The 26,510-nt window shown below is 39.1% G+C and overlaps 1 protein-coding gene across 5 annotated transcripts in view; it reads right to left on the bottom strand.

Moving 5' to 3' along the window:
* The window catches only part of LOC110858478 (zinc finger protein 1), a 139,526-nt gene that overhangs the window by 30,779 nt on the left and 82,237 nt on the right, over positions 1–26,510 (bottom strand). For all 5 annotated transcript variants that reach the window (XM_022107279.2, XM_022107278.2, XM_035858633.1 and 2 more), the window contains one exon: positions 16,950–17,180. In XM_022107279.2, the coding sequence (XP_021962971.1) occupies positions 16,950–17,180 (231 nt within the window). The remainder of the gene's footprint in view (positions 1–16,949; positions 17,181–26,510) is intronic.

The raw sequence follows: 26,510 nt of genomic DNA on the forward strand, positions 1-26,510 counted from the left end.
AGCTACTATATATTGCCCACGCTATTTATATCTCTCCGAGAATCAACCATCATCATAATTCATACCCTGATTTCTTAAAGACTTCGACATCCAATAATATCCTGTATCGCCTCATTCCCCACGCAACAATTTATTATCTCTATTTCCCCCGAGTTAAATTACACCCAGCCAGAAAACTTTCCCTTTATTGGTGAAAGTCACTTTCCTTAAAACTTGAATTAAACTTTTTCCATCTTCTCAGAAAAAAACTGAGTTACGACACGCACATTTTTATTTTTAATTGCTCGCTGTTTCCTACATTGTAGGAAGGAAATGGTATTTTTCTCTAAAAAAGAAGCAGAGACAGCTAAAAATAGTGGGACTTGTGTTATGCATCTTCTCCTCCTCCCAATGTGACCTTTACTTACTTTTGTTCATCCCCCGCTCAACCATGTACCTACAACTCATGGATAACTAACAAGTTTATTTTTATTCTTATGCGACTCCACTTTTCCTCCGCCGTGTGTGTACTCAGTCGTTCATCCAAATTTTTTCCTTCTTGGGAATCCAGGAGTGCATTAATGAGAGCCGCAGGAGTGCTTCAACACTTTCGCTCATTACGGGGAACGAGTAATAATTCGTAGAAGCACAGCAGGACATCGCCTCCCTCGTGAACCTCCAGACGTGCTTTTACTTTTACTTGGCTTTGCGAGCCAGGTTTCTCTCTCCATTCCTGGATTTTTGCCACTTGGATGTACATACACTCTCGACAACAACATTTATATTTACATTATGTTAACTTGACATAGTGAGTGTACTTTACACTTGGATCGACCATCCAACAATCAGCCAGCCAGCAGCAACCTTGGTGCGTAGTTGAACCGGGAGGAATTTTTTAGCCACCTTTATAGCAGCGAGCACATAATAGGATGTCACGCAGAGAAGTAAATGTGCTACGGGAGAGGAGGTGATAGGAGCAAGAGGTTCACTATTTCCGTGATCAGAATTTCAATATAATATCATATTTTATACTTTCTACAAAACTTAGAGGGCGTCGTATTCGTATAAATAATTCCAAAAAATTCTCAATTTCTAGAGCAGCCATTTTCTCAGAGGTCACAAAAGTGCTGAACAGTCCACACCTCTCTCATCACTTACACTGTAATAAAAGAAAGAAAACAAAAATGTTGATCCACTTCCGTTGTTCCTTTGTACCCTGCCGAGTCTCGGTGGTTGGTGAAAGGAGGCTGAGAGACACACTTTTCTTCTCTCTCTCTCTCCTTCCACAGATGTGTAATAGTAATCGTAATAAATGTTGTGTTCACGGATTGTGGAGCAGCAGGTTTTTCTCCTCGGAAGGTTGTACGAACATTGGCTTTTCTCTCCTTCATAAAGAAGCTACACCTGCTACTGACTGGATGACGGAGGAGAGAGAGATGGAGGGAGGAAGACGACAAAAAAGCTCAGTGTAATGGGTGTCATCGCAATATCATGCTCAATGAATGAATGGCTGCTGCATGCCTCTTCCCAGAAACATTTACTTTTCTATCTTTTCGACTTGTTTAATGGATTGAACGTAATGATACGGTGTGTAAAACGGCATTTTTTAACCGTCACATTTGTCAAACTACAGGTTTATTTTATTTTGATTGCAGGAATTTTTTCGTATTTTTCTACACTTGTCTCGATCATTAGAAATATTGACAAATAAAAACACTTTCCTCATTTTTCAACTTCTGCATGTGTAATCCAATTATTAATTTATTTTACTAGAATTTATGAAAAATATAACATTTGAGCCACACAATCTCGCAATGGTGATTTCCCGTTCATGCAAATCGGACCAAAGAGAGAGAGAAAGTCCAATAAAATTTCACCTTCAAATGATGCAAACTACGGAGAACGTAGCTCTCAAGAGGCCCACTTTTACTTTCCTCTCTGTTCACTTGAACTGCCCAAAACAAGCCATACACAAAATAAGAGTACATCCATCCAGCCAAAACTACATAACAACCCAACTCTCTCAACTGTCAAACTAAAGAGGAAAGTTTGCCCCCAGCTAGTCAAGCAGTATTAAAAATCGAAGCAACTTTTGATAAGGTAAAGAAGAAGTCGGGGAGAAAGTTTCCCTTGCCCACCTTCACTCCGCACAGAAAATTCCGACAAAATAGACTGAGAACGAGGTGATTTAGTGGATTTACGGGCTACTAATGTACCACAAATCTACCCCAACGGTCCATCCACAACAAGAAGAACACTGTTTATGAAAAGCCAACCACCACTACCATCCACCTTTTCCAAGCAATAACTCGAGGCTATAATAAAGTGCACGTAATTTTATTGCTTACTAACCCAAGTCTGGCAGGAGAGGAAGAAAGACTAATATATTTCTCCATCCATTCATCCTATCCCTACTCCAAACCCACCTTCTTCTTCTGTGGAAACCTGCAGGATCACCACCACCACGACGACCACATGAAACGAAATGAAATGCACACCCAATATAATAATACCATACAATTTGGTCCGTGGACGAGGATGGCTTTGCTTTAAAGTTAAACTTTCTCTCAGAGAAGAGAACTCGCTTGACTGAAGCAGAGATTTGAAGATATATTACCCTTTCTGGGAGGAAAAGATCTTTGCTCACTTTCCGAGAAGGAGAGAGACAGATAATAATGATGCACGGAAAACCCCACGCAACACGGCAAAAGGTGAATGCATGCCTCATAAAATTTGAGGAGTCAAATTTGCAAAAATGTTCCACTTTAACAAGCAGAATGGAAAGTATGAATGCTCCCAAAGAAGGTAAGCAGCGAACGTGAATAAGTAGCGTGTATGTAGAAGGAGGAGGAGGAAGGATGTACCGTAATCTGTCTCAGAGATGTAAAGTAAAGCAAAGTAAAAGGTGAAGTCAAGTGAACGATTATACAAGTCAAATGCCTTCAAGGATCAACTTTGGGCATTTATCAAAGTATTTATCAAAGCATAAAGTTTGCTCTTCTCTCTCTCTCCTGTCTCCTTGTTCTAAAGATGAGAAACTTGCATGGCAGTAGTGTTACACGCATATCGTTGTACTGGGGAAGGAGGAAAGAAAGACACAATAATAATGGGCTTCACTACTATGCTCACTTTGGCCCTACTTTGATTTCCTCCACGTTTATGAAGGCATAACGGAACGGGGCAGATAAGAAGAGGGAGAAATGATGAAAGAAATTGATCATGTTAGATACACGTTTACAAAATCTTGTTAAATAAAACGTGCACAAGAGTTCAACCAGAGAAAATATTTCATATTGTCAGTTGTAAATACGTGAATGTAGAAATTCTTACAATTTAATGTTTTCCAATCATAAATGTGACTTTTAAACGTTAATCTGTGTGCTCACTAAATTAGCCGTGTCAGTAAAGAGGGAAGGTTTGATAAATTCGCATAATGAAGATACGGAGTAAAAGTTGGACTGAATTAATCCAATGTCACCACGAGAGAACAAGTTCAAAGTATTATTATCTTCTTTCCAACTCGAAACCCACATCGCCCACGTTCAAGATTTAAGATCCAACTTTGCTTAAACCCAACCCAACCTTGCTTCCGTGCAGGCAAAGGTGGCGGAGGAGGTGAAAGTAAGTCGGAAGGAGGAAGAAGCAGGAGAGGGGAACATAAATCCTTCCTAATTTTATTTCCTCCATCGAATCTACACGCTCACCACTGCTCAAGGAGGAACAAGGTCCAATTAACTCGTACAAAATTGTAATAAATTCTTACAAAGTGCTGCTTCACAGATAACCAGCTAGAGTTAACAAGATCTATCTTTTTACGGTGCAAATTATTACTAGTAATTGACCCAATTATCCGTATATTTATTTATGCATGTAAATATATCCATAAGCCTATTTTTAATCGATCCCTGAAAAATCAAAGAAGCACAAACGTAGATATCTTTGACCATCAAAGTGATGCCCAACTGGTGTGGGACAGTTAGACACACTCAGGATCAGAGTAACCCTTTAACTGCGACATTCACATTATTATTGACTTTGTAATTTGTCGTTGTGCAATTGTCTCTCTGCAAATGTTAGTAAGTGGGAAGAGGAATGGAATGGAGTTTGATAGTCGCCGAGGGACCGTTTTGTTCCAGATTATTGTCTTCACTCCGACTCACTGACATGTTCATGTTCCCCGTCTTTCATCGGCCACTTTAAGCAACAAACCAAATTGCAAAACCAACCTCGTTCAGGGGAAGTGCCCAAAATTTCAGGTTAACACGAGCAGACGTCGTTCTCTTATATCGTTCTGAAGTATTTAAGATGACGTATTTCTATCTAAATAAATCCCATTCTCAAACCACTATCAATCGCATGTCTCAACAATTTGAGCATGTTTTCTTCTCTCAATATGTGGAATGTGACCTCCACCCAGACCAGAAAACAACCAGAACGCACCAGAACGTCACCCACACAAACGGAACAATTGACTCCATCAGAAATATAATGGGCGGCAGTTAGTGCAACCCTGACTGAACCCTGTCTAGCCTATACTTTCACGTACAATTGTAATGTAACAACCATCATCGTCGTCGTGGTGGCCATTCTTAGATAACAACATTAACCCCCACATTAGAGAGGAAGATGCGATACATTCCGCCTCCACTTTAAGCAATTACACAGCTACTTACACTTGTACTTGGTCGTTTCCCTCCATCCCCTGAAGAGTCGTACCACCACCACTGCTACTCCTACTGCTCACTACTTTTTCTCGGTGCAGGGTCAAATTCCGCCAGAGAAAGTACCAACCAACCAATAAGACACCACATTACCACGAACGGTCCATAATAATTCTGGACAAATGGTTCAAAATCGGGATCAAAATCTGGCAAAAATTTGGCTTCCTGCCATCCAACTGACTGACTGACAGTCAATATCGATACGAAAACAAAAGGCTCGGATTGTTATTTGAGTATGCCACTAAATACATAGAGCAGAGCTTCTTCCGTCTGTGAAATGTCATAAAATTCTGAAACTTACAATCGAACAAAAGGTCTGCAGACTTTCACCCGTAAAAAGATGACACGTGTCAACGAGAGATTGATGTAATGGACATTTATTCTTAAAAACAGTTAGGATTATGACAGGCTAAAAGTATTTCAAGAAATATATAATATTCAGGACATGCTGCCATGTTCCAATTTTTGCTTCTGCTACACATGTAGGCGTCTCAGTATATGAGATTGAAAAAGTCGATCCAATCCAAGCCATCAACAAAAGCCCAATCTATTTAAATCATCGCCTACTACGAACAAATCTCCGCAGCAGTCAAGTCCGTCGAGCTACATATAAACCTCTGTCAATTTTGTCATTAACATCGCTGCCATCACATTAGCATAAAACAAATTATATTTCATTTCATGAACCAGGCTGATATTGATATTTCCGAGAAAATGTCGCTTCCATACTTCTCATTCATTTTTACTCTCTCTCTCCTTCCCAATTTGTTAATAAATTCGATTCATTTTCATCCCCTGTCTGCTTAGTAAACGAATTCTATGCATTTAGTTAGATGATGATGGTGTGTTGTATTGTGTTGCTAATGGGTTTCATCATCCCGTACGTACATGGTATACCTTCTTGGTTGACTTAATCCATTGCATCGCCACCACTGCACTACCGCCCTGTCTGCTCTCCCTTCCGTTATTATTTCATTTTTATATTCTATCCAATTTATTAAACAACGCTGCTGTTTTTTCTCTCGGAACGGAGTCGTCAATTTGGCTGGTTGGACTCATCTCTACAGATCCCTCCCGTGAAATGACTTTGTCCTCGTTTAACACAATTGAACACAACCTGAATAAAATTTTAGGACGCAGATTTCATTTTTTTCCTTACGTAAATAATGTTTTGCAACAATTGTGCATGCAAAAAAAATATATTGTAACGTTACAAATAGGTAATTGTGTCTTGGTACGAAATTGTATGAAATGCAATTATTCCCCACTTATTTTATCAATGTGTTTGTGTTATTAAACAAAAAAATTGTATGAAATTAACAACCACTACTTTTCCCATTTTATCGTAACGTGCATATTTTCACGTAAGTAACACCGCACTCATACAAATATTGCTTCTTGTAACAATGTAGTTATGCTCAAACTCTATTCATCTTTAATTCACTAAAGTGCTTTATTATCCATCCACCACTACCACTACTACTACTCTCCACCACCTACCATTTCCAGCCATTGCATTACTTTACATTACACCAATTTACATCTCCCTCTCCTCTCTCGTCGCCCTTGTAAGGTTACCACCACGACTTCTTCTTTACTACACGCTCACTAAACTAATTCCAATTTTTATTTCCCTCTTCTCATTTGCATGAAATAAAAAATTGTGTGTTGATTTTTTCCAACGAAACGAAAGAGAAGAAGAAAGCGGGTGAGTGAGTGAGTGAGCTAATGTATTAGGTATTCATCATCAGACGGGGTGGTTGTGAAAAGTGAAATTATATACGGGACAGGATGGCTTGATTACTTTCTTTTCGGGGGGAAATAAAAGAAGAGCTGCAATAACGATGCGTAAGTAAGCACAAAGTTGGCTTATACACAAGGACAAGACCTCTCGCGTAATAAAAGCGGGATGAGATGAGATGGAATGAGGTGTTGTTATTGTATCCACTTTTAGTGGTGACATGATGACATGCATTGTGTAAATTAAATAAGGAGGAAGATATTTGGGTAATAAACTTAATCGCTTGCGTGTCTCTGGGAAGGAAGGAGGAATATAAAAGTGTTCATCCACCGCGGTAAGAAAATGCGGTATCCAGAACGAGATGGATACACTGCTAAAAAATTCTCAAAACAAGATGACCTACTCGAGAAAAGAGAGCGATACGACCCTGCCGAATTCCTGCAGTGGATTGTTACTGCTCTAACCGACTTGGACATCACGGGATCGTTTCGTTGCTTTGGATTCCCTGAAGTGCAATACAATAGAGACACCGACCACCAAGGCTGCTCTAAGTTGAGGATAAATAGGCAATTATTTTGTCAAATCAGTAAAATAACGGGCGAGAGGACAAGAACAATTGGAATCTTTCACCTTTGTTTAGTCTGGAGGAGACAAGTAAGTAGTAGCCACTAAAGACCAGTGGAGAAAGTGAGTGAGTGAAAAAGATGGATGACAAGACATTGCTCTATGGGCGAGGAGGGTAAGACGAATTAAATGGCTGGATATAGCCTCATGTTTCTCTTCCTGAAAGTATTCCACCATTTGGAGAAGAAGAAGGTTGGCTCGGAATTCTTTCTCCAGTTCAGAATTTCAATGCCCAGGAGAAAGATACGTTTCCCTTCCTGAACAGAGAATTGGAATTGGAGAACAATATGTCCTCGTTACAAAACGCGGTAACAAAAACTGTCCCGTCTTTGTCTTGGAAATAAATTCTCACGTGAACGGAAGCCAAAATAAGACAACCAAACCGATTGGCAATTCAGAGGAGAAGAGAGAAAGTCCGGTCTCGGATACCTTTCTCGCTTTCGGGAAAGTCCTTTCTCGGCGTAGATTTAGAAAAATGATGGTCATTCAAACCTCCCGAGTTCCCAGGGTCCATTCCGCTCTCTCTGTACACGTATATGTAGTACCTGAGTAATCTGGTGCAGATCCATTTATCTTGTCTTGGACTGACTGCGGAAAAATCAGGATGAAACGGACAATTGGTATTTGCTGTCTCGCTAAACATTATGCTACGTAATTGCAACGAGACTACACTCTTAGAAAACTCGTATTAAATTATCACTGACCAGAGTACATAAGACGACTCTACGGTACGGGTAATAACGAGCATTACCGTTTAGTAATTTTGTGGTAATTAAAAACTTACCGCTCAGAAACAAACTACTACCAATCCCGTAAAAAGTTATTACTAAATCATTACCAGTACGGAGTAAATATGCGACTTTACCAGATTTTTAATATGGTATATGGTTTAGTATGCTCGCTAAATAGATGATTAAATCTAAAATGACAAAACTTATTTTTCTAATCCTCCTCCCTGCACCTGGGGATATTACGTAACTACTAAACTAAACCACATAGCGGCACCACTACACCCTATATTTCACTGCCTGCCGTCAGCCACCCATCCGAATTATGTACGTCTTGACATAACTTTAAAAACGACGACGAGGTCTTTTTCTTTCAGAGTGAAAATCCCCCACCACGACCAACACGAGACAAAAGTATAGCCAGCCACCGTCACGAGGTGGGTAATGCGATGCTTTCACCTTACAAAAATCCGAGTCAGCCCAACCAACCAACCAGAAAGGCTCCAATTACACGGTAATCAGACGCATGAGCCTGTCACTTTTTACAGTCTCGCTGTCCTCAAATGATGAAAAACTGCCTTCACCTCGTTTATAAAGTAAAGTGGATAAAAAACCTGGTAGGAAAAACACTAGGAACGAAATAGCAGCAGCAGGAGGAGCAGTGTGAAGAAAAGTGAGACGACGTGGAATTCTCTCCTCATCTTCCTTCCTGCTGGGGTCGGATGGCATTCTTACCGTTTTTGGAAGAAGGCTTATCAAAATTAATGAGGATGATTAATTAACTTTTTAAACAATTTGTCACTCTTCAAAACCGTCCTCTTTACTTTTTTCCTGAGTTTTGATTTTGCTCGAAAGCTACTATAATTTTCTTTGTCAATGTATCGGTATTTAGTTGATTAAACCATGTAAAATTATTATATAAGAAATTTAACAAAGTTCATCGTCAACTGATCTCAAACTGCCCTCAATATGCTCGATACATGATTACAGGGTGAAACCGCTTTATGGAAATGTCTAGTCTGTCTGTCCGCATCTACGATAACTTTCGAACATTTTTAGTTTTGACTGCCTTAAATTTAGTTTTAGACGAAAATTTCTGAAATTGCCCTCATTTCGACGTGTGACTAATCCATGCCCGTGTCAACGAGGTTAGAGGTAGAAAATATCGAAATTTTTGTTTAGATAGTTTTTGACGTTATTTACATAACCATTTGGTTTCACCCTTGTGCTACATTTTGTTAGAACGGTCTATTCGTAACGGAGAACAGTTTCCTGAAAAGACCTAAATATAGTGGTAGCTGATTTTCTACGAAAGGCCGACCCATGATTACAATCACTTGATTAATGATGAGTCCCTCCGAATTTGAGGACGGTAAGCTGCGTCGTCCCATATTCCATTTCTGGAAGCAATCGGCGGCGGTGGGCGAGATAAATAGGATTAAAAGGGATTTCCATACATCAATTCACTCCCCATCCATCCATCCAGCCGAGTCGATTATTCAGTACGTACGTACATACATCCACCATGACGGTGTGTGTTGGTGAATTATGAACGAATTTAATATATTACAAATACATGCATGCATATAACCAATATAAAGACGAAGAAGAGAGCTTATTCCGCGACAATTATTACCCCGGCTCCCTTTCATCGTCATCGTCATCATATGCTAAAAATTCTGCTGGCAGATTCTAATTACGAGGTGGATTGTTCCTCTGATGAAAATTTGGAATTGATGTTAATTCGATACGATTAGACTCGGTTTGTTCGTATTCTTATTGCCTTTCCAACAAATTTTCTGTGCCGGTTGTCATTGCTCCATTTAATTTACGGAAACGAGTAAATGGGGTGACTCGGTGAGAGCAGTTTGGGTTAAATGGAATGGGCAAATGGAATTAGATTTGAAATTGGATTTAGATTTACAATAAATGACCACTGCATGCACGCTGCCAACCAAACCACCCTTTCTTGCCTTCCTGCTCCCACTCCTCTCCTTTCCGCAACTCATCTCTGTTCAGGAAAGAAGGACTGAATGAAAAGGATGCGAAAGAAATAATAAAATCCAATCGGCTCCAGATACAGAATCCCGTCGACGCCATATATACGCTCCCACCGCCAGTGCAAACTCTGCTGAAAGTGACACATGCATATAAATTGAGATGAATCGTGCGTGAAATATGTCAGGCAGACAAAGAGCATCAAAGTACTGGCATTTACTTCCATACGTTTGCATATATATAGTTATTCAATCACCAAGTACCAAGTACCACGTGCATGCATACATATGTGAATAAATACCGGGTAGGTAACACGGGTTGTTCAGTTTATATGTACCCAGAATATGGGAAAATTTCAAGAAAAACGTTACTAACTAATAGTTTAGCGAAATTAAAGAAAGCCAACTTTTCTCTCGCTTTCTCCAACCTTATTGTCTCTCCATAGTTCAAGAGAAGATCCAACAAACACACACACGGCTATTGTCATCCATCCAACCACCTCCCATTTTTTCCCAAGGACAAGCAGCAGACAAAACACACCCTCCTCAAGATTGAATTCATCTCGGAGAAAGCAACAAAGGAAAGAAAGGTGGGATTTATTGCTGGTTGGCTCACTCACTGCTGCCGGTGACTTTTTAAAGGAGAAAAGAAATCCTTCCTTCCACCACCACCACCACTAAACCTGTCTCTCAAGTGATTGAGACAACTTTACCACACATTATTTTCATAAAAGACAGAACAATACGGAGCAGGATCACCACCGCCGCCGCCACGAATACGATCATCATCATATAAATAAAAAGGGATCTCCTGTCGACTCCTCCTGCACATCGACAGCAGAGGAAGAAAGAGATGAAGAAAGAAGAAGTGAGTAGTCGAGCGTTATTCATGGCTCTTTTTACTTTATGTTATTTTTATAAAAATTCATCACATCACAAAAATAATGGCGAGCAGAAAAAGCCGAGTCACTCGCTTGGATGGGTGGATGGAAATCAAATCCTAAAAACCACAAACATATCGTTCAAGTGTGGGTGTGTGTGTGTAGTGCATGATCATGTTCATATGCTTCGGATATTATATATGAGCAGAGGGCGGATATGCATTTATTTTCAACTTCTTCATTTTACCAAGTCAAACTTTGTGGGTGTTTCCTTAACTCGCATAGATCACAAAAATTTCGAAATATTTCCACATATTGTTACGTAAATATTTCACAATTTTTTCAAAAATGTTTATATTTTGTAAATATTTCAACGGTACGAGACAAAATTGGTTTTCTCAAAGAAATTCAACTAAAAAAATCTAGAGCATTATATTCAGAGATAGAAATTTTTTAAAATTTTGATTTTATGTCGTTTTTCGTACACATTTTATAAATATTTTTGTGTTTTTTTCACATAAATAGTAAATGTAAATTTCAGCGAGGTTTCGTAAATACATAACCGCCCTTTGCTCATGAGTTGTTGCATGTAATCCACGATACGTGCCGTGCAAAGAACACCATGATATTCTCAATCCTAAATCTTCAACATAAAAATCTACTTGTAATTTGACTCGAGAAAATTGAATTTTTTTTACAATTTTACACAATTTTGCAAGGAACCTATTCTATTCTGTACAAAGGGAAATAGAAGGTATCCTTCGTCCCGGATCATAATATTCTCGTAGCATAATATCCACTACCCACTTTTTATCAATCACCGCAGAAGGAGACTCACAGCATGCGAGTCTTCTTCTCCTCCTGTCTCCTTTACTTTCTCCTTTCATCCCATTCTTCACAATAATACATACTTTTGAGGCGACTGGGCTGAGGAGAGGATGAGAGGAGGAAGTAGTCGAGTGGATATGGCGGTGAAAGAGAAAAGTTATTGAATCATTTTTAAACCATTGAGTCCTGATTCTGAAAGAAAGCCGGGAATCGGATTCACAACTCAAATCCAGATCATTGAGGCATAAACACGGAAGAAAGGAAAGCAGCGTTCCCTTTCTCCTACGCATTTCTGGAGACAGGAGAAGTGAGACATGCTTTCCTACCCAGTCATTTGTAAAATATGTATGTGCACTCTTAGAAAACCGGTATTAAATCATTACCAGAGTACATGTGTATGAATATGACTCTACCGGTATGGTAACAACATTGCTCGTTTAGTAATATTGTGATAATGAAAAATTTACCATTTAGAAACAAGCTAGTACCAATCGGGTAGGAAGTTATTACCAACTCAACACCAGATATATGCGACTCTATAAGATTCTTAACAGTGCACGTCACTATACATGAAAGAGCGAACACCTTAAAGTCATGCTTTACCCCGTAGTCGTTCTTACCACCCTGTTGTGATTAAAACAGTCTCACAATCTCTGTCTCCACTGCTAAATATTTGTCCAGACCAAGGCAGTCCCTATTTATTTACAAAGCCAAGAAGGAGAGAAAGTAAGAGAGAGGAACCACATAAAGTTAACCACTTGAGAGAGGTAATAACAATAGCCTCTGTCTCACGGAGAGAGCAATATCAATTTTTCCATCCAACAAGGCACACAACTAATGGTGAAAGTAAGCCAAGGTAGCAGGGAGAAGCTCTCTCGCTCTCCTATCTCTCTCCCGTGATGAGCACGATGATGATAATGGTACAATGATGCGGTGATACAGCTAAGCCGGAGAGATAAAGTTGTACAACAAAACTCAAAAGGGCTGTAAAGGTAGCAATTTTCACGATTTTATGGCCCGTGAAAAGCACTCAACTTTGCCCTGGAAGATTTACCTTTTCCCGTTCCAAACCAAACCATAGCCAAAACCAAGCTGTGTGAGTGGTGAGATTGTGTACCTACAGCGACAAAGTTTGTCCACCCCACACCATCAACGTTTCAATGGAGACTTTCCCCATCAAAATTTGTTTCAAAGTTGTTTTGTCGTCAGCATCATTTCATTAGATAAGTAATAAGTGCGTCCCACATATAAATTATTTATTTTTATGTAATCAACATACGAAAAAAATGCTATTCTAAAATCTGGAATAGATTTTATGTATCTCCAAAAATCAAAGTGACGCCAACTTTCTCTCTTATAGTGTTCAAACTTTGGACAAATAAATGACGCCTACATGCTTTGAGTTTGATTTCATTAAATGATGCCATAATCTTCCCCAATTCAATGTTTTAATTATATTTCGCCCATTCCTCCACTGTATCAAGACTGGAGAGAAGAAATCCCTAATTTAACAATTCCAAACCCCAAACAAATTTAGAATTTAGATGGATTTCTACTCGAATAAAGAGCGGTAGTGGTGGTGGTGGAGAGTAATAAAGGAGAACAAATCAGTCATTGAGTTACTTCAAAATTAAAAGGGAAACAACAAACAAGTTCGGAGTCCAAATATATGTACGAAATAAATGTACTTATAGGTTTCACATCCGTCGTAGGACTATCGTATTTATTTATATAGGAAGCAGCAAACGGGGTGGAAATAAGTAAACTCATTTGAAATTAAGAGAAGAATCAAGATCCAAAAACCAAACCCAACCAAGCATCACGACAAGATGAAGATGTGCAATTGGATGAATGAATTGGAGATCTAATTAAATGTCCCCTTGTCTCTGAAGAACAAAAGTTTGAGTTTTGGACGCCAGCGAGAACAGTGCTCATCTTGCTTATTCATTATTCCAAACCTGACAATATTTTCAGGTTTTCTGCAAACGTCCTTTGCGCCACGGGATGAAATTGACCCACCAAAACCTTGGAATGAGGAACGAGGTGGTGCAGACAGCAGATCTCTTCCTCCTTCTGGAAGGCGGACATTAAGCAAAACCATGTCAGAAAGAGAGACTCTGAGATAAATTTGGTATTCCAATCCAACCCTGATTACTTTACTTTTCACGGCACGGCACAATCCAAAGCTTCAAAACTAAAACTAAGAAAATTTGAGAATTCACGGGATTCTGCTCTACTCGTTGGTCTGTTGGTGACGTGACTCGTTAAAATATGAGGGATCCATACTTTCTGCGAATTATTTCCAAGAGGTGGAGAAACGCATCACTTTTTACATACTTTTATGTCCATATACTCGTTACCACTACCTAACTAAAGTTATGAAATGCGGATGTAATTTAAAAAATCAGCATTAAATTATCCAGTGACCAACGAAATTAATGACGTTCCATGGGTACACCACCCTTGAAGAATCACTCAGAAAAATTCCCAACTTTCCTTTCCAACTCGGCGAGAGAAAGATCGGTGTAAATTAACACGAAGAAAAGTCCTCCTCTTCCTACGCACTCATAAATCCTGAGAGAGCATGAGCATGGCACGGCATACCGACACCGACCAACCGGTCGTGACGACGATGATGAAAGGTTGGCAAATTAATTATGGGGATAATTTTTTCCTTTCTTTTCCCCATCACGAGAGAAAAGGATCGCCTAAAACTGAGGAGGAGAGAAATTAAGAGTGAAAGGATTTTGAAGAATGGTCCTAGTGACTGGAATGAATCAGGCTTTTAATTAAATCTCATTATATAGGAAAAAGTCGAGGCAAAAGTGAAGTCAAGTGAGAGAACGGGAGAAAAATAGGACCTGATTAAAAAATTAGTCATAGCACCGACCAACTAACACTACACTCAACTGCAAGATCAAATCTTGCCGTTGAGCCGACGAGCTTGTGAGAAATTAAGAACTTCTTCTTGTCCCCACCACGTCAAGTCGGTGGATCGTGTCATGTAGAAACAAAGGCAAAAGTAGGTGCTCCATTTAATAGCTTCACATCCACGCACGCAAGCAGGGCACCTTATGTTTCGGAAATGGCAGAGAAAACACAAACATCACGTCAGTTATGAGAGAAAAAGATGCAAATTGTGACGCTTTTGTAGATAAAAATGTCTTCCCTGACGCTGAAGGAAACCACAAAATGTTTGCATGCTACGTCCCAGTGACTAATTGATAATTGACTTTTTCCAATTTGCTCTCTTTCCTTCCTTTGCAGAAAAGAGAGCGGAGGATGATATGCCATAAGCATGGAATGGATAGTGGAATGAAACGAAGCGATGAAGATTACTTAGCACTATGTACGACTGCCTTCTTCTTTACTTTGTTCGGTTTGGTTTGTGAAGTGGAAGAGAAAAGTGAGGCAGGAAATGAAAGAAACAAACGATCACAAATTAGTCAACGAGTCTCACTTCTGTTGAGGAAATGTGTCTCCTTCTTCCTAAATAAGTTTGCTTTTTCCTCTCCTTAATTACTGCCCCTTGTTCTTTAGCCAATTCTTGTCAAGGAGAGAAAAATCGGGGAGGGTGGGTGGAAGGCAGGGGAACATGAAACCTTTTCTCGAGTAATTAGGCTACACGCTAAGAGATAAAAATTATTTACTCGTGTCCATGCTGAACTGTTTTCATAAAAAATAATGGAAATTAGATAACGTATAAAATACAAAATTTTAACCCTAATAATGTTTATGCAGTAATAATTAATGTTATGTGAATATCTGGAGTTGCTTTAATCATTTGCTTGTAAATAATCTAAAATTACAAGAGGTGTTTTAAACCAGGGTGCTAATTTGTATATGTTAAAAATAGTAATCTACCTTAACGTAGGAGTCGATGACTCATCACAAAAATGGTCAAAAACAACCTATTTTAAATCATTTCTCGGCTCTAAAAATTCCTTTTAAAATTCTGAATTTAATAAATAATTAAAATCTATCTAAAATATTCTAATGTTATACAAGGTTGCATAAAGTGTTACATAAACGAACGCACAAAAATTTTACCCAAACTGCAAAAACACTTGCTCTCAAAATGATTCACGTGCCACGAATTGTTTCAAGACATGAGAAAAATGAGGTTAGAAATTGTCAATTCAAGTTGCAAAGCTTGGATTCAATTGACCAATTTTCCCCACAATTTCACCAAAGGAATTCCAGTTTTGGTTGTGGCTCAAAGTTTAGAGGAGAAAGGGATGAAATCACTATCTCGATTCATTTTCAATTGATTACTAAAAATCACGATGCATCCAAACCTCCAAAATAATTACGGGAATTAGGACTAAATTTCTATTCCGTTTTCCACCCCGTCCACAAATAAATTGAATAAATACACGCATCACCTACATAATTCACCTTTCTCTCTGTTTCCTGCCTATTTGTAAATTCAGCTCGTCAACAAGTCCACGTCAATGTGAAATTCACCACCAGCATCACCTCTTTCCCCATAAACATCCTTTCTCCACGTACAAAATTCTAGAACGTCACTCTCTTTCACTCCTCGTCATGTCAAACCCAGTCAATCTCGCATTTCTGTTGGACCAAAAAGGCGAGGAAGCCGACCGAGTGGAAGTGGAGAAAGTGTGTGGTGGGGTTGAAAAACATTTATACACGTCCAAGGTGTATTTCCCCACTCGTGGTGGGGCGCCATGCCACGCCACGTATCCCTAAAATACATATATCTCCAATATGGCGAGCTAGTGAGGGTGGTGGAGCTTGAAAATCTAATAAATATCGTCGATTCCTTTCCCGTCACTTCTTCTCTCCAGGTTAAAAGTTAACCTCGGCAACCCAACAGAAATGAACCTCTGCTCTCTCGTCTGGTGATCCCAATCTGCCAACAAACGGATCATCTCAACCCAGTCTTGGTTGCACACATTCCCACACAAATGCTTATGTAACAACCTCAATCCCGATTTATTTTCCGTCTGCAAATGCTTTAAAAATTAGTATGCTTCCGAATCCTGCTTTGTGTTGGTGTTGCATTTGAATTTTATTGTGATCTGGGTGGAGTGGAGTGGAAAAGTGAGTGAGGAGAAAGTAACTTTCCTCCTCCATGAGAAATATCCTCTCATCCGTGGTCATGATGAATAGCGAGCCACTTTATTTTACACGGGAGGTTAACTTAGGTAGACGTGGGAAGAAGGGATGCGGTGTCTATGTGTGTAATTTGTATGGTGCTTTCTCCCTTCGGTTGACTATGTACGTGTTTTGCTTTTTTGCATACTGATGAATGCCCTACAAAATATGCATGCATGCTGGCTGATACATGTGTACATATACCGTGTAGAAAGATGATATTTAAGCGATGAACCGTGGTAAGTTGTGTAAATACTTTATCAGGGAAAAGTAAGCACAAGGTTTTTTTGCGAAAATAAATACTTGTAAATAAAAGTAGACGATCTTACCTTCGTCGATTGTCATCTTGTCACTCTGCGGTGATGAGGGTGAGTCGACTGAATTTATCCGAAGTGGATCAGATTCCTCCGTTTCTCCATTTCCTATTCCAACCGTGGTCGCGGTGGACGTGTTGTTGGTCGGACTCATCGAGCCACACCTACTGTTGCTATTCCCGGATTCTGGGGATCTGACATCCTCGTCGATAACCAAGTTGTCGGAGGCATCTTCTTCGAGATTTTCTGCAATTTGAAAAGAATAATAAATTGATAAAAGAACTATACATTCCACATGTATGTAAATACATACTTCAGTATTTTTATATAATTTAGCCACTAAAATAAACACATAAATAAATAACTGCAAAGATACGAGTGAATGTTGACCATACTTTTGGTAGAATCTCGACCAGATTTATACTTAAAAAACCGCACACTCATCTTGCACGCTTCACTTCTAATGAATTGATCACTTTTACAAATTGCACATAGGCAAAAACTGAACAAAGTTCGACTTTAAAATTCTGCAAACAAAATTCTGCAAACAGCACTAGCACAAGTCCTGAGAAGAACTGGTCAGGCACATTTCTCTGCATTGGTGACAACGCCAAAAACAAAGACCACTATTTACAATTCATTCAGACAGGAGATTGGATTGATGACTCATCATACAAATCGTGGGTCTGGGTATTGCACCTTCTTAACACCTTCTTCCTTACATACATATGTACTTATACCCATAATACGGTACCAGTAAGTTTAAGTCATGAATGGACCATGCACCTAATCCAACCCTTTTCCCCTGCCTCTCACCACTGCATATCCAGCAGGCCAGTTAGAAATACGCTGTTTTAAATACCTTTTCTATCCTCACTACAATGGAATGCCTTGAAGTGGATAACACCTAACCAACCATTCATTCTTGAAGCTTATTAATATTGACCAAAAATAACTTATGTATGACTAAATATTGTTACCCGTAAAAAATATGAGTCATCACTTTCTCCCCAAGTTTACATACATAAAATTAACCCCCAAATATAAAATTCTCAGACCTACAGCCAGACTTATGCACATCTCAAGCATGTCACGGTCCCCAACTACTGTTCATTCAAAATTAATATGCAGTAAAAAATCTGAAAGGTTATTTGGCGGATGATTTTTTTTCCATGACTTGATTTTGTTTAAAAATCCATTATTTTCCAACTTTCGACTGATTTTCGTTTAAAAAGTAGAATAATTAAATAGTTGTTAATGACAATCAATAACTTACGCCATTTGACTTTTTAAAAAATTTTGAGGACTTTACTGCATATTAATTCTGAACGAACAGTAATTTTCTCATCGAACCAACCTCCATCAGACATGTCCTCAGTAATGAATTGGGCAGAAGTAGTAGGTGGAAGAAAACATGGCAAGTCAACCAGAAGTGATGGGTCAAGTCGTCCTCCTTGTAATAACTACAATAATTCCTAACTCAAGTCAAGTGCGTCTCTCTCGCTCTCCGATGTGAAGTGACGAGTCGGAAAAAGTACACCGAGACGACGACGACGATAAAAGAGACACAACAACGTAATGCGTTACCGGAAGGAAAACAGTGTCTCCTCATCACTTTGTGATGATCTCTGATCTGATGCGATGTGATAATAAATTGGAGAGAAAGGTCTCCAAGCAATAAGTTTCCTTGTAGCTCGAGAACGACACGACACACTTATCCTCCGTCCCCTTCCACCATGCAGTCTCCTTCTTTTTCATTATCATCATGGCGATGATGATCAGAAGAAGACGACCAGAAGGACAGAGATATGAAATAAATACGAGTTAAAGGTACTGCATGCCTCGTCCAGGGAGAGTCAACGAGGTTATGATTTGATATGGAATGACAACAGGCCAGAGGGAGCGGGTAGAAAGAAATGAGAAACAAATTGTCCCTATATTTTCTTTCATCACACACGAAATGAGAAGAAACAGAAGTTGGACTTTCTTATTTGTTTATTCAAGCACATATTTGTCATTGGCAGGAGAAAGTGCAAAAATAATTCGTCGCCATTTCTAATAAATATTGGCACATAAAACCTGCTTAAAATCCGCCTTCTTTCTACGTCTCTACATGTGCGCATCAATCCAATAATTAATGCAATCATTTATTATTTCCCACCCATTTTTTTGACAACCCAATAAAACTATACAACTATTCCACCACACGACTACGCAGTTCAAGTAGAGATGCACCACCGCAGAAAAAATACAATAAAATAAACTAAGGCCCATAAAACAAAAAGTTAGATCCTACATTGTGGGACGAGGTCGGTCGGTCTAATTCCACGCCAGTAGCAGCAAGCAGCACATACACACAAGAATAAAACCAGAGGACAATTCAACCAAGCTGCAATTTAGTTATTTAACACGATACCTCCACAAAGGAGGCTCGTGCAATGTATGCAATGCACAGTATCACATAACATCGTATAGACGAGCAGTAAAGTAGTATTAGGACCCATCCTACAGAATTGAAAGACTTTTTCACTATTTTGAGCAGTTTTCTCTCCTCCTACGTAACGGTACGTCTACGACGACTGCAGTGAGTGCTGTGGTAATAATACAGATTACATTAGAGAGTAATTTATTGAGTCCGAGCGAGCAGTCAGGCCAAAACCCAGGGAATAATGTAAAGCCTCCTGTTCATTTGCGAAAAGCCTTTCCTGGCTTCACTCTCTCTCTCTCCCTCTCCCCATTCTTTAACATTAACATTATTTAGGCCCATACTGCCAAGGAGGAAGAAAGGGCAGCAAGAACGAAAGCCATCCCAGACGAAATGATGACGATATTAACGACGATTTCGGAATTCTTTGACTTGCATCTTACATAATTTTTATTAAACTTAATCAACCAACGGAAGAATCATATCATCAGTGCGTATTCATATTGAAATGGCAACATTCTCATCCTCATTATGATTTTGGTCACACATTTCTCAGCCTCACATTTCACTAGGAACTTCTCTTTTCTTTCCACCTCCGCCCACCTATCCCTCCAACGTGTGGAGGACATACAACAGTGGAAAAATTGAGTTCATGAAGAAAGGAGAGGAGGAAATGCTCAATAAATTGTGTGGCCGTCTTCATGCATGGGAACGAGAATAAGACATGATCCATACAGGACCACCAGATATGTAGCATTGCACAGGAAATGAACCAGTCTGCGTATACTTTTACTCTGTAAAAATAAAAATATCCAGGGAGTAAGTGAATCCTTCTTATTTTACCTAATGTAATAGAATCTAATGTTGGACAAATTTATGACACTTTTCCTCCCACCGACAACCGACTTTCTCAATTCCCGCATACATTACCATCCCCATAATTTTTATTCCAGCTAAAGAAAGACTCGAATGGGATCCCAGGTTCACACACACGCACGTTACTTCTTACTTTACATTTTACATTAAAAAGAGTGGGTGGTGGTGGAAGCTTACTTGTGTGCACGTCAAGCCCATTAAATTTACGAAGGGTTGAAGAAAATAATTCTTATTTTTTTAAAACATTTCCTACTTTAGTACCTCCTTTTATTACGGATATATTTTAAAATAATGTTAACCATATAAAATTTACTTTATCAAATGTCACTCAACAAATTAGTATCAGCGATAACTTTAACAATCCGTTATGTTGGGACGAATTCCATCGGCTTCCGCCTGCTTGACTCGAGCTGTTTGTTTCCCTGTTATGCAAATTCGATTGAATTCAAATCAATTAAATTCTTTTCAGAAATTCTTGCTCATCCGGAGATCACTCTCTGCTCCGAATGTGTACGTACTACGTACGTACATCAGAAGCTACTCACACTCTTTCTTTCTCTGACGAAAAATGGAGAGAAGGATCTCAGCCCAATTTTCAATTACACATGCGATCAGACATGGAAAGGCAAACGTCTTCACGTTTGACTTCACTTTAGTACGGATTAGGAATAAGAGAACAAATAAAAAATCCGGACTTTAAGGAAGGAAAGGCAAGAATGTCCGGGTGTCAATTGTAAATTCCTGCTTTTGTATTGAATTAAAATTGTCATTTCGCTCCGTCCATGAGCTTATTGCCAATTTGGTGATTTCAAATCATTGAAGCAGAAAAGAACGGATGATTTGATTTGTTAGCAATATTCTTGTAAATAATTCCACCTTAACCTACCAATTATCTCCTGTTGTCTAAGCTTTTACAACAAAAACTTTTAGAGTGTCTCTTCTCTACAAATACAACCAGGAAGCCAACTCAAGAGCGAAATGACACCCAAATAATAATAAAAAACAAGGGCGACACAAATAAAACGAAATAACAACAAAGATCAACTGTCTTATTTTCCTTTGACTGCTCAAAGGAGGAAGAAAAAGATGAAGAATTTTTCAGTCTCTTTCTTTCTCAAACTCGCATAAGAAGCGTTGTCTGCATAGAATTAAATGTTTTAAATGCTTGTACACATCACCACTGCCACCAACAGTGTTTGGTGTCTGTGCTGTCTCTGTTTCTTGACTTGGCATGTAATTTCCTTCGGAAAAGAAAAGAAGAATGTAGCAACTTTTATGTATAGTGAATCCTGATTCTGATTCATTTCATTCGGAGACACCCCATAGCAGGATTTGATCTTGATGACAAATGACAAAATGAGAACGAGCACTTGTACGGAGAAAAGCGTAGAAAAAACATTGCTTCCTCCTTTTTGAGGAATTTGCTCATTTTTGTTATTGTCACTCTGGAAAAGGCAAAATGTGCCTCACTATCTCTCTTTGTGAATAATAAACAAAATGGTTTTCATCCTCCTCAGATTTTAATGCACACATCAGTTTATCCGATCTTCGAGAGACAAGTTTTGAAAGTGTGTGATAATAATGAAAATGTCAAATTTATATGTATGTAGACCTTGGTTGGTTTGGGGTCAAAAAGGTTTATGACTTTGTCATTAGATACACTTTGAGAGAATCTCAGCCCTTTCCTGCCCTGTCTCGTCCGCCTCTTCTCTCCTTCATATCCATTTAACGGTACATTTAAAATGGTGGACTCTCTAACGCTAGTCCAAAATCACTGAAAAATGTAATGTTGTTGTTTGACTGAATGAGATTCTTGAAATGGGGACCATTCAACGGCAGATGGTCACCTCAAAATTTTCAAGCTCTCCTCAATCTCAATAAGCCACTAGAAGAAGAAGGATGCAATAACGGTATTTTGCTCCCTTGTTTTCTTCCTATCTTGGAGAACCCCTGGTGCCAATCCTGATAAGAGAAATGATCTAATAAAAATTCGCTTATGTTCCAATCAGATTTTGGCACCCTGCATCCTGCTTGGAAACTTTGAAAAATAAAAATGGGAAAACAAGAGACCCCGAAAAAAGAGAGATTTGTGATTTGTCTCCAGTATTGCATTTTTATGCTCTCATTTAACCCCTTTGCCCCCAAATAAATACAGTTGACGCCATTTTTATGCCCCAACTCGCCCTTAGAATAAATATTAAGGAAAGTAAGCGGATGTATGAAATGCGAACCTAAGCTATCCGGTAGATCACATCACGATCTAAAAAAAATCCAATTTCACCCAGGCCCAAGAAACGAGTCCTGCTGCTGCTGCTGCTCCTCTTGTATAATAATAATATGATGGAATAAGAAGTGAGCAGGCAACCTTCACATGAGATTATTATCTCCTCCTGTCTGTCTCTCTCCTCTTCTTCGGCCTATGTCTTGGGATGAAATGGAAGCAGCAATATTATTATTGTCCTGCCATACATTGTGTATCGCTGGCAAGACATGAGTGGAAATATGTACAACAAATACAACTAAATTGTGAAGAAAAGCGAGATCGTGTGGCAACCTCATCTTATTATTTCAGAAAAAGATGCTCCAGATACATATGTTTGCTACCAAGAATTATTTAATTTGCCTAAAATACAGAGATTTTAGGACGCATAAGATTAAAAACATAAATTATGAATTTGCCAATGCCTTCAAAATTGCACCTTCAAGTCCTGCCGCTCAGAAATAAAAAAAAATATATTTATTACCTGCTCGCCAACTTTTCATGGATAAGTCCATCTTGATTCTTGTCTAAATATTTGGCAGCAGATGTTCAAAAGTTCCGAAATATCAAAACTGTTCAAAATATACGGCAGCAAAAACTAACTGTAACGGTAACTGTTTTTTTTCCTGCCGACAACTATGAACGAGTTATTTGTAGGGTTGCGGATATGGAGGAACGAATCAGAGGAGAGGCACGAACAACAGGTGGGTTGAAGGTGGGACAGGTGGATGAAGGAGGTGCTGCCTGCACGACGCACCTGTGCAATAGAATTACACCTCCGCCCAACCTTTTACTTTCTGCTGGCTCGTTACACCTTTACGCTAAATGCTATGCATTTCCATAATCTGGCGTGAAAACCACTCAGAAATTAATTGATTACACGTCTCGAGCACTCGAATGGAACTGAATGAATTGTGTTTGACGAGCTTTTGAGAAAAATATGGTAACTTGAAAATGCAGCAGAGTTGTGGTACCCACCTCAGCCATAATAAGTAGAAGATGGACGCCTCGGTTGCTCTCTAGTGTCCACTGTGGTACCCACCTCTTCTAAGGAACGCTCATCCATCCATTCCCATCTGTATCACGGGCATCTAAACCTTTCTCAAAATCAAACAAAACCATTGGTTCGACTACGACGCAGTTACTTATCTGATGAGAACTGAGCTAACAAGTTGGACGAGCCTAAAAACAAACCTTGAGCTCGACACCTTTTGTGTAAAACTCATAAAATGAGAGTATGAAACATCAACATGGATCCAACCAGAGCTAAACTTTCGAGGTGACGACGAATCATGCTTGCATTCACCTATTTCGACCAAACGGATGCTTGAAACACAAGGATTCATTGTTTCCAAAAATTTCGGGCCAATGTTTTTCTTTGTTCTTAAACTGAAAATCACGGGAGCAACATACATATCTATCAGCCATGATGATGATGAAGAAGAAGTACGGTGAGCAACGGCTGAACTGACCTGACCCCAAAAATCTTGATAAAATTTAAGTAACTACATACAACTACAAGGTTAGATTTTGAGACGAACAATCACCAATTGTTGATTTATCCTCTGGGAGCAAGAAGACCATGCACATCCAATCGTACATACATATAACCTTAAAATGAGGTTGAGGTTTAACCGTGTAACCAGCATGCAGCAGGATTATTTAGTAGAAACAAAAAGAGAATTGTGTAGCATCGTATCGTTCAAAGTGTTCAAACCAAACGAAAACTTTCTTGTTTAGACAAGGTGGCCGACTTCATGGACTTACTTGTTGTTCAGACGCAACACATTTACGGAGAACAGAGGCATATCAGTAATTACATACGTATGTACAGCTGCAAAATAGTTTACTTATTTGAATTTAAAACATGGAATTTTCCAAAAAACCAATTTCCATGCAGCGGATTACGTCACACTAATGGATTCACTTTCAAATTTAAATCTACTAAATTGTCGTCTAATCGATTCCTCCTTTATTAATAATAGCGGTGAACTGAGAACAGGTTCATCTCATGAATATGCATTGAACATTACTACCTCGATACATGCACATCCACCTCTCCCTCTCCCCCGCAAACTTGCATCCAACCAAGTTAAGCTCCGTCACTGATTAAACCTAAACTTGCCCGTTAATGGAGATCCGTGTCATAGTCCTCGGCTTGTAAATCAGCAGCTTTGTCCGTGTACGTGATCCATTTATCACCGTTCTATTTCAACCCCTCTTATCGCCATGACCAACAACCTTAGACCAATCAGCGAGACAAGGAGGTGATTGTTTGGAAATTTACACAGGATAATAAAGGGGTGACTAATCAAGAATCCAAAGTCCTCCTCGTTCTGTTCGTCATGCAAACAGTAATCCTAGGGCTGAAGGTGAATGTGAGACTTTCTGGCCACTTATGTTCATGAATGGTCGTGGGTTGAGAATCGTACCATAAAACAATTACATTTCCTGTCCCACGGTCTGGACAGGGAAGAAAAGTTGTCAAAAAAGGATTGATGGGGACGTGTTAAAGTATAAAACAATAAAATGAACGGGATTTCAAAAGATGAGTATTTACAATACAACAATCTAGTAAGCGATGTGTACACATGAAAAGGAATGCATAATAATCATGGTGAACCAAGTTATGGGAATTTTTAAAATTTAAACTATAACACGTTTAGAAGAAATTTATTAGATTTGTTCTACACCCAACTTTAGATCAAAACATGCCTATTTCATAAATTGTAACAATTACGAAACACACAATTTTACTTTCCAACTTTCAATTTAAACTCAACGGTTCTCATTTTGTGACGTATTCGTTCTTCTTGCAGCAAATAAAGGCATATTGGAAGGCAAGGACAATACCAAAACTCATCACCACTGCGACCAGTTTCTTAAATAAAAACTGCAGCTTTCTCCATCATCGCACTCTGTCTCACCACTCACTTTTCCACTCACACAATTCATTGTTTACACACGGGAGCAGTGAGTTCATGTACATGGTGGAATGAAGAGACGTCCACCACGGCGCATTTCTGGGAGCCGAAGGAAAGAAAATTCCATTAACTTTCTTTGTCAAAGGATTTAGGTGGAGGAGTGAAGTGTGAAAGCCACAGCCACCTGAAAAGGCGTCCATTTGTATCAAACCAAGGGGATTTCCATTCCTCCTTCGCCACGTAAAGCAAAGTAAACTAATGCCACCTTAATGCCTTGTTATACTCACTGGCTCTCATTGTCCACGGATTCCCATTGTGAGCGGAGGTGAACGGCTTGAAATAAAGTGGTGAAAGTAACTAAAGTGAAGTGAAGGCATCTCTTACTTATTTTACTTTGCTTTCTCTTCCTTCCACCTCGTTCCTCTCCTTTCTCTCTCTCTCTCTTTCTACCTACAACAACAACTACCAAAAACCAGGAGCACAAAGAGAGAAGGTTTGCTTTGCTGGGCTTTGTTTGTTGACTTCAATAAAGTTTTCTTCGTGGTGGTGGTGATGCTCCAATGCGGTGTGCATGATGGAGGCCCGGTTCATTTTCCACAATTTCCAACCGTGTTTCAGAAATTTTGGCAAATTAATTTAGTACGATTTTAATTCTTAACTCTAGCAGATTAGTGCATATTACTAATGTTTGGGGATTGCGATGATACTGGGATGATGATGCAAATGTGGTTACAGTTCTAAGATAGATAGAAATTGAATTTTCTTCCATATGCAAAGAAAGCTGGTGAAAAGTTCGAGTAGATTGAATCAGGAATTGATAGATAAACTGCAAACATGAGGCTAACTTGACAGAGATGAAGCGGAATTCAATTGATACAAAAAGTTGAAAGGATCAAACGATGTTTGTTTGTGGCCTTTCCTCTTCGTGGAAAAGGTAGGTCACCACCGTAAAAGCAAGTGGTCGTGGTGGTGGTGGAGGGGGAAGGGAAAGGAAATGGAGTAAACAACACATAAAGAGAGACGAAGAAGAAGAAGGTAGCTGAGAAAGTCCAACAAAAGTATCCAAACATTTCCTAGAATGGATTCTTCAA

Source organism: Folsomia candida, unplaced genomic scaffold (genome assembly GCF_002217175.1).
Source record: "Folsomia candida strain VU population unplaced genomic scaffold, ASM221717v1 Fcan01_Sc021, whole genome shotgun sequence".
In the NCBI taxonomy this organism is placed as follows: Eukaryota; Metazoa; Arthropoda; class Collembola; order Entomobryomorpha; family Isotomidae; genus Folsomia; species Folsomia candida.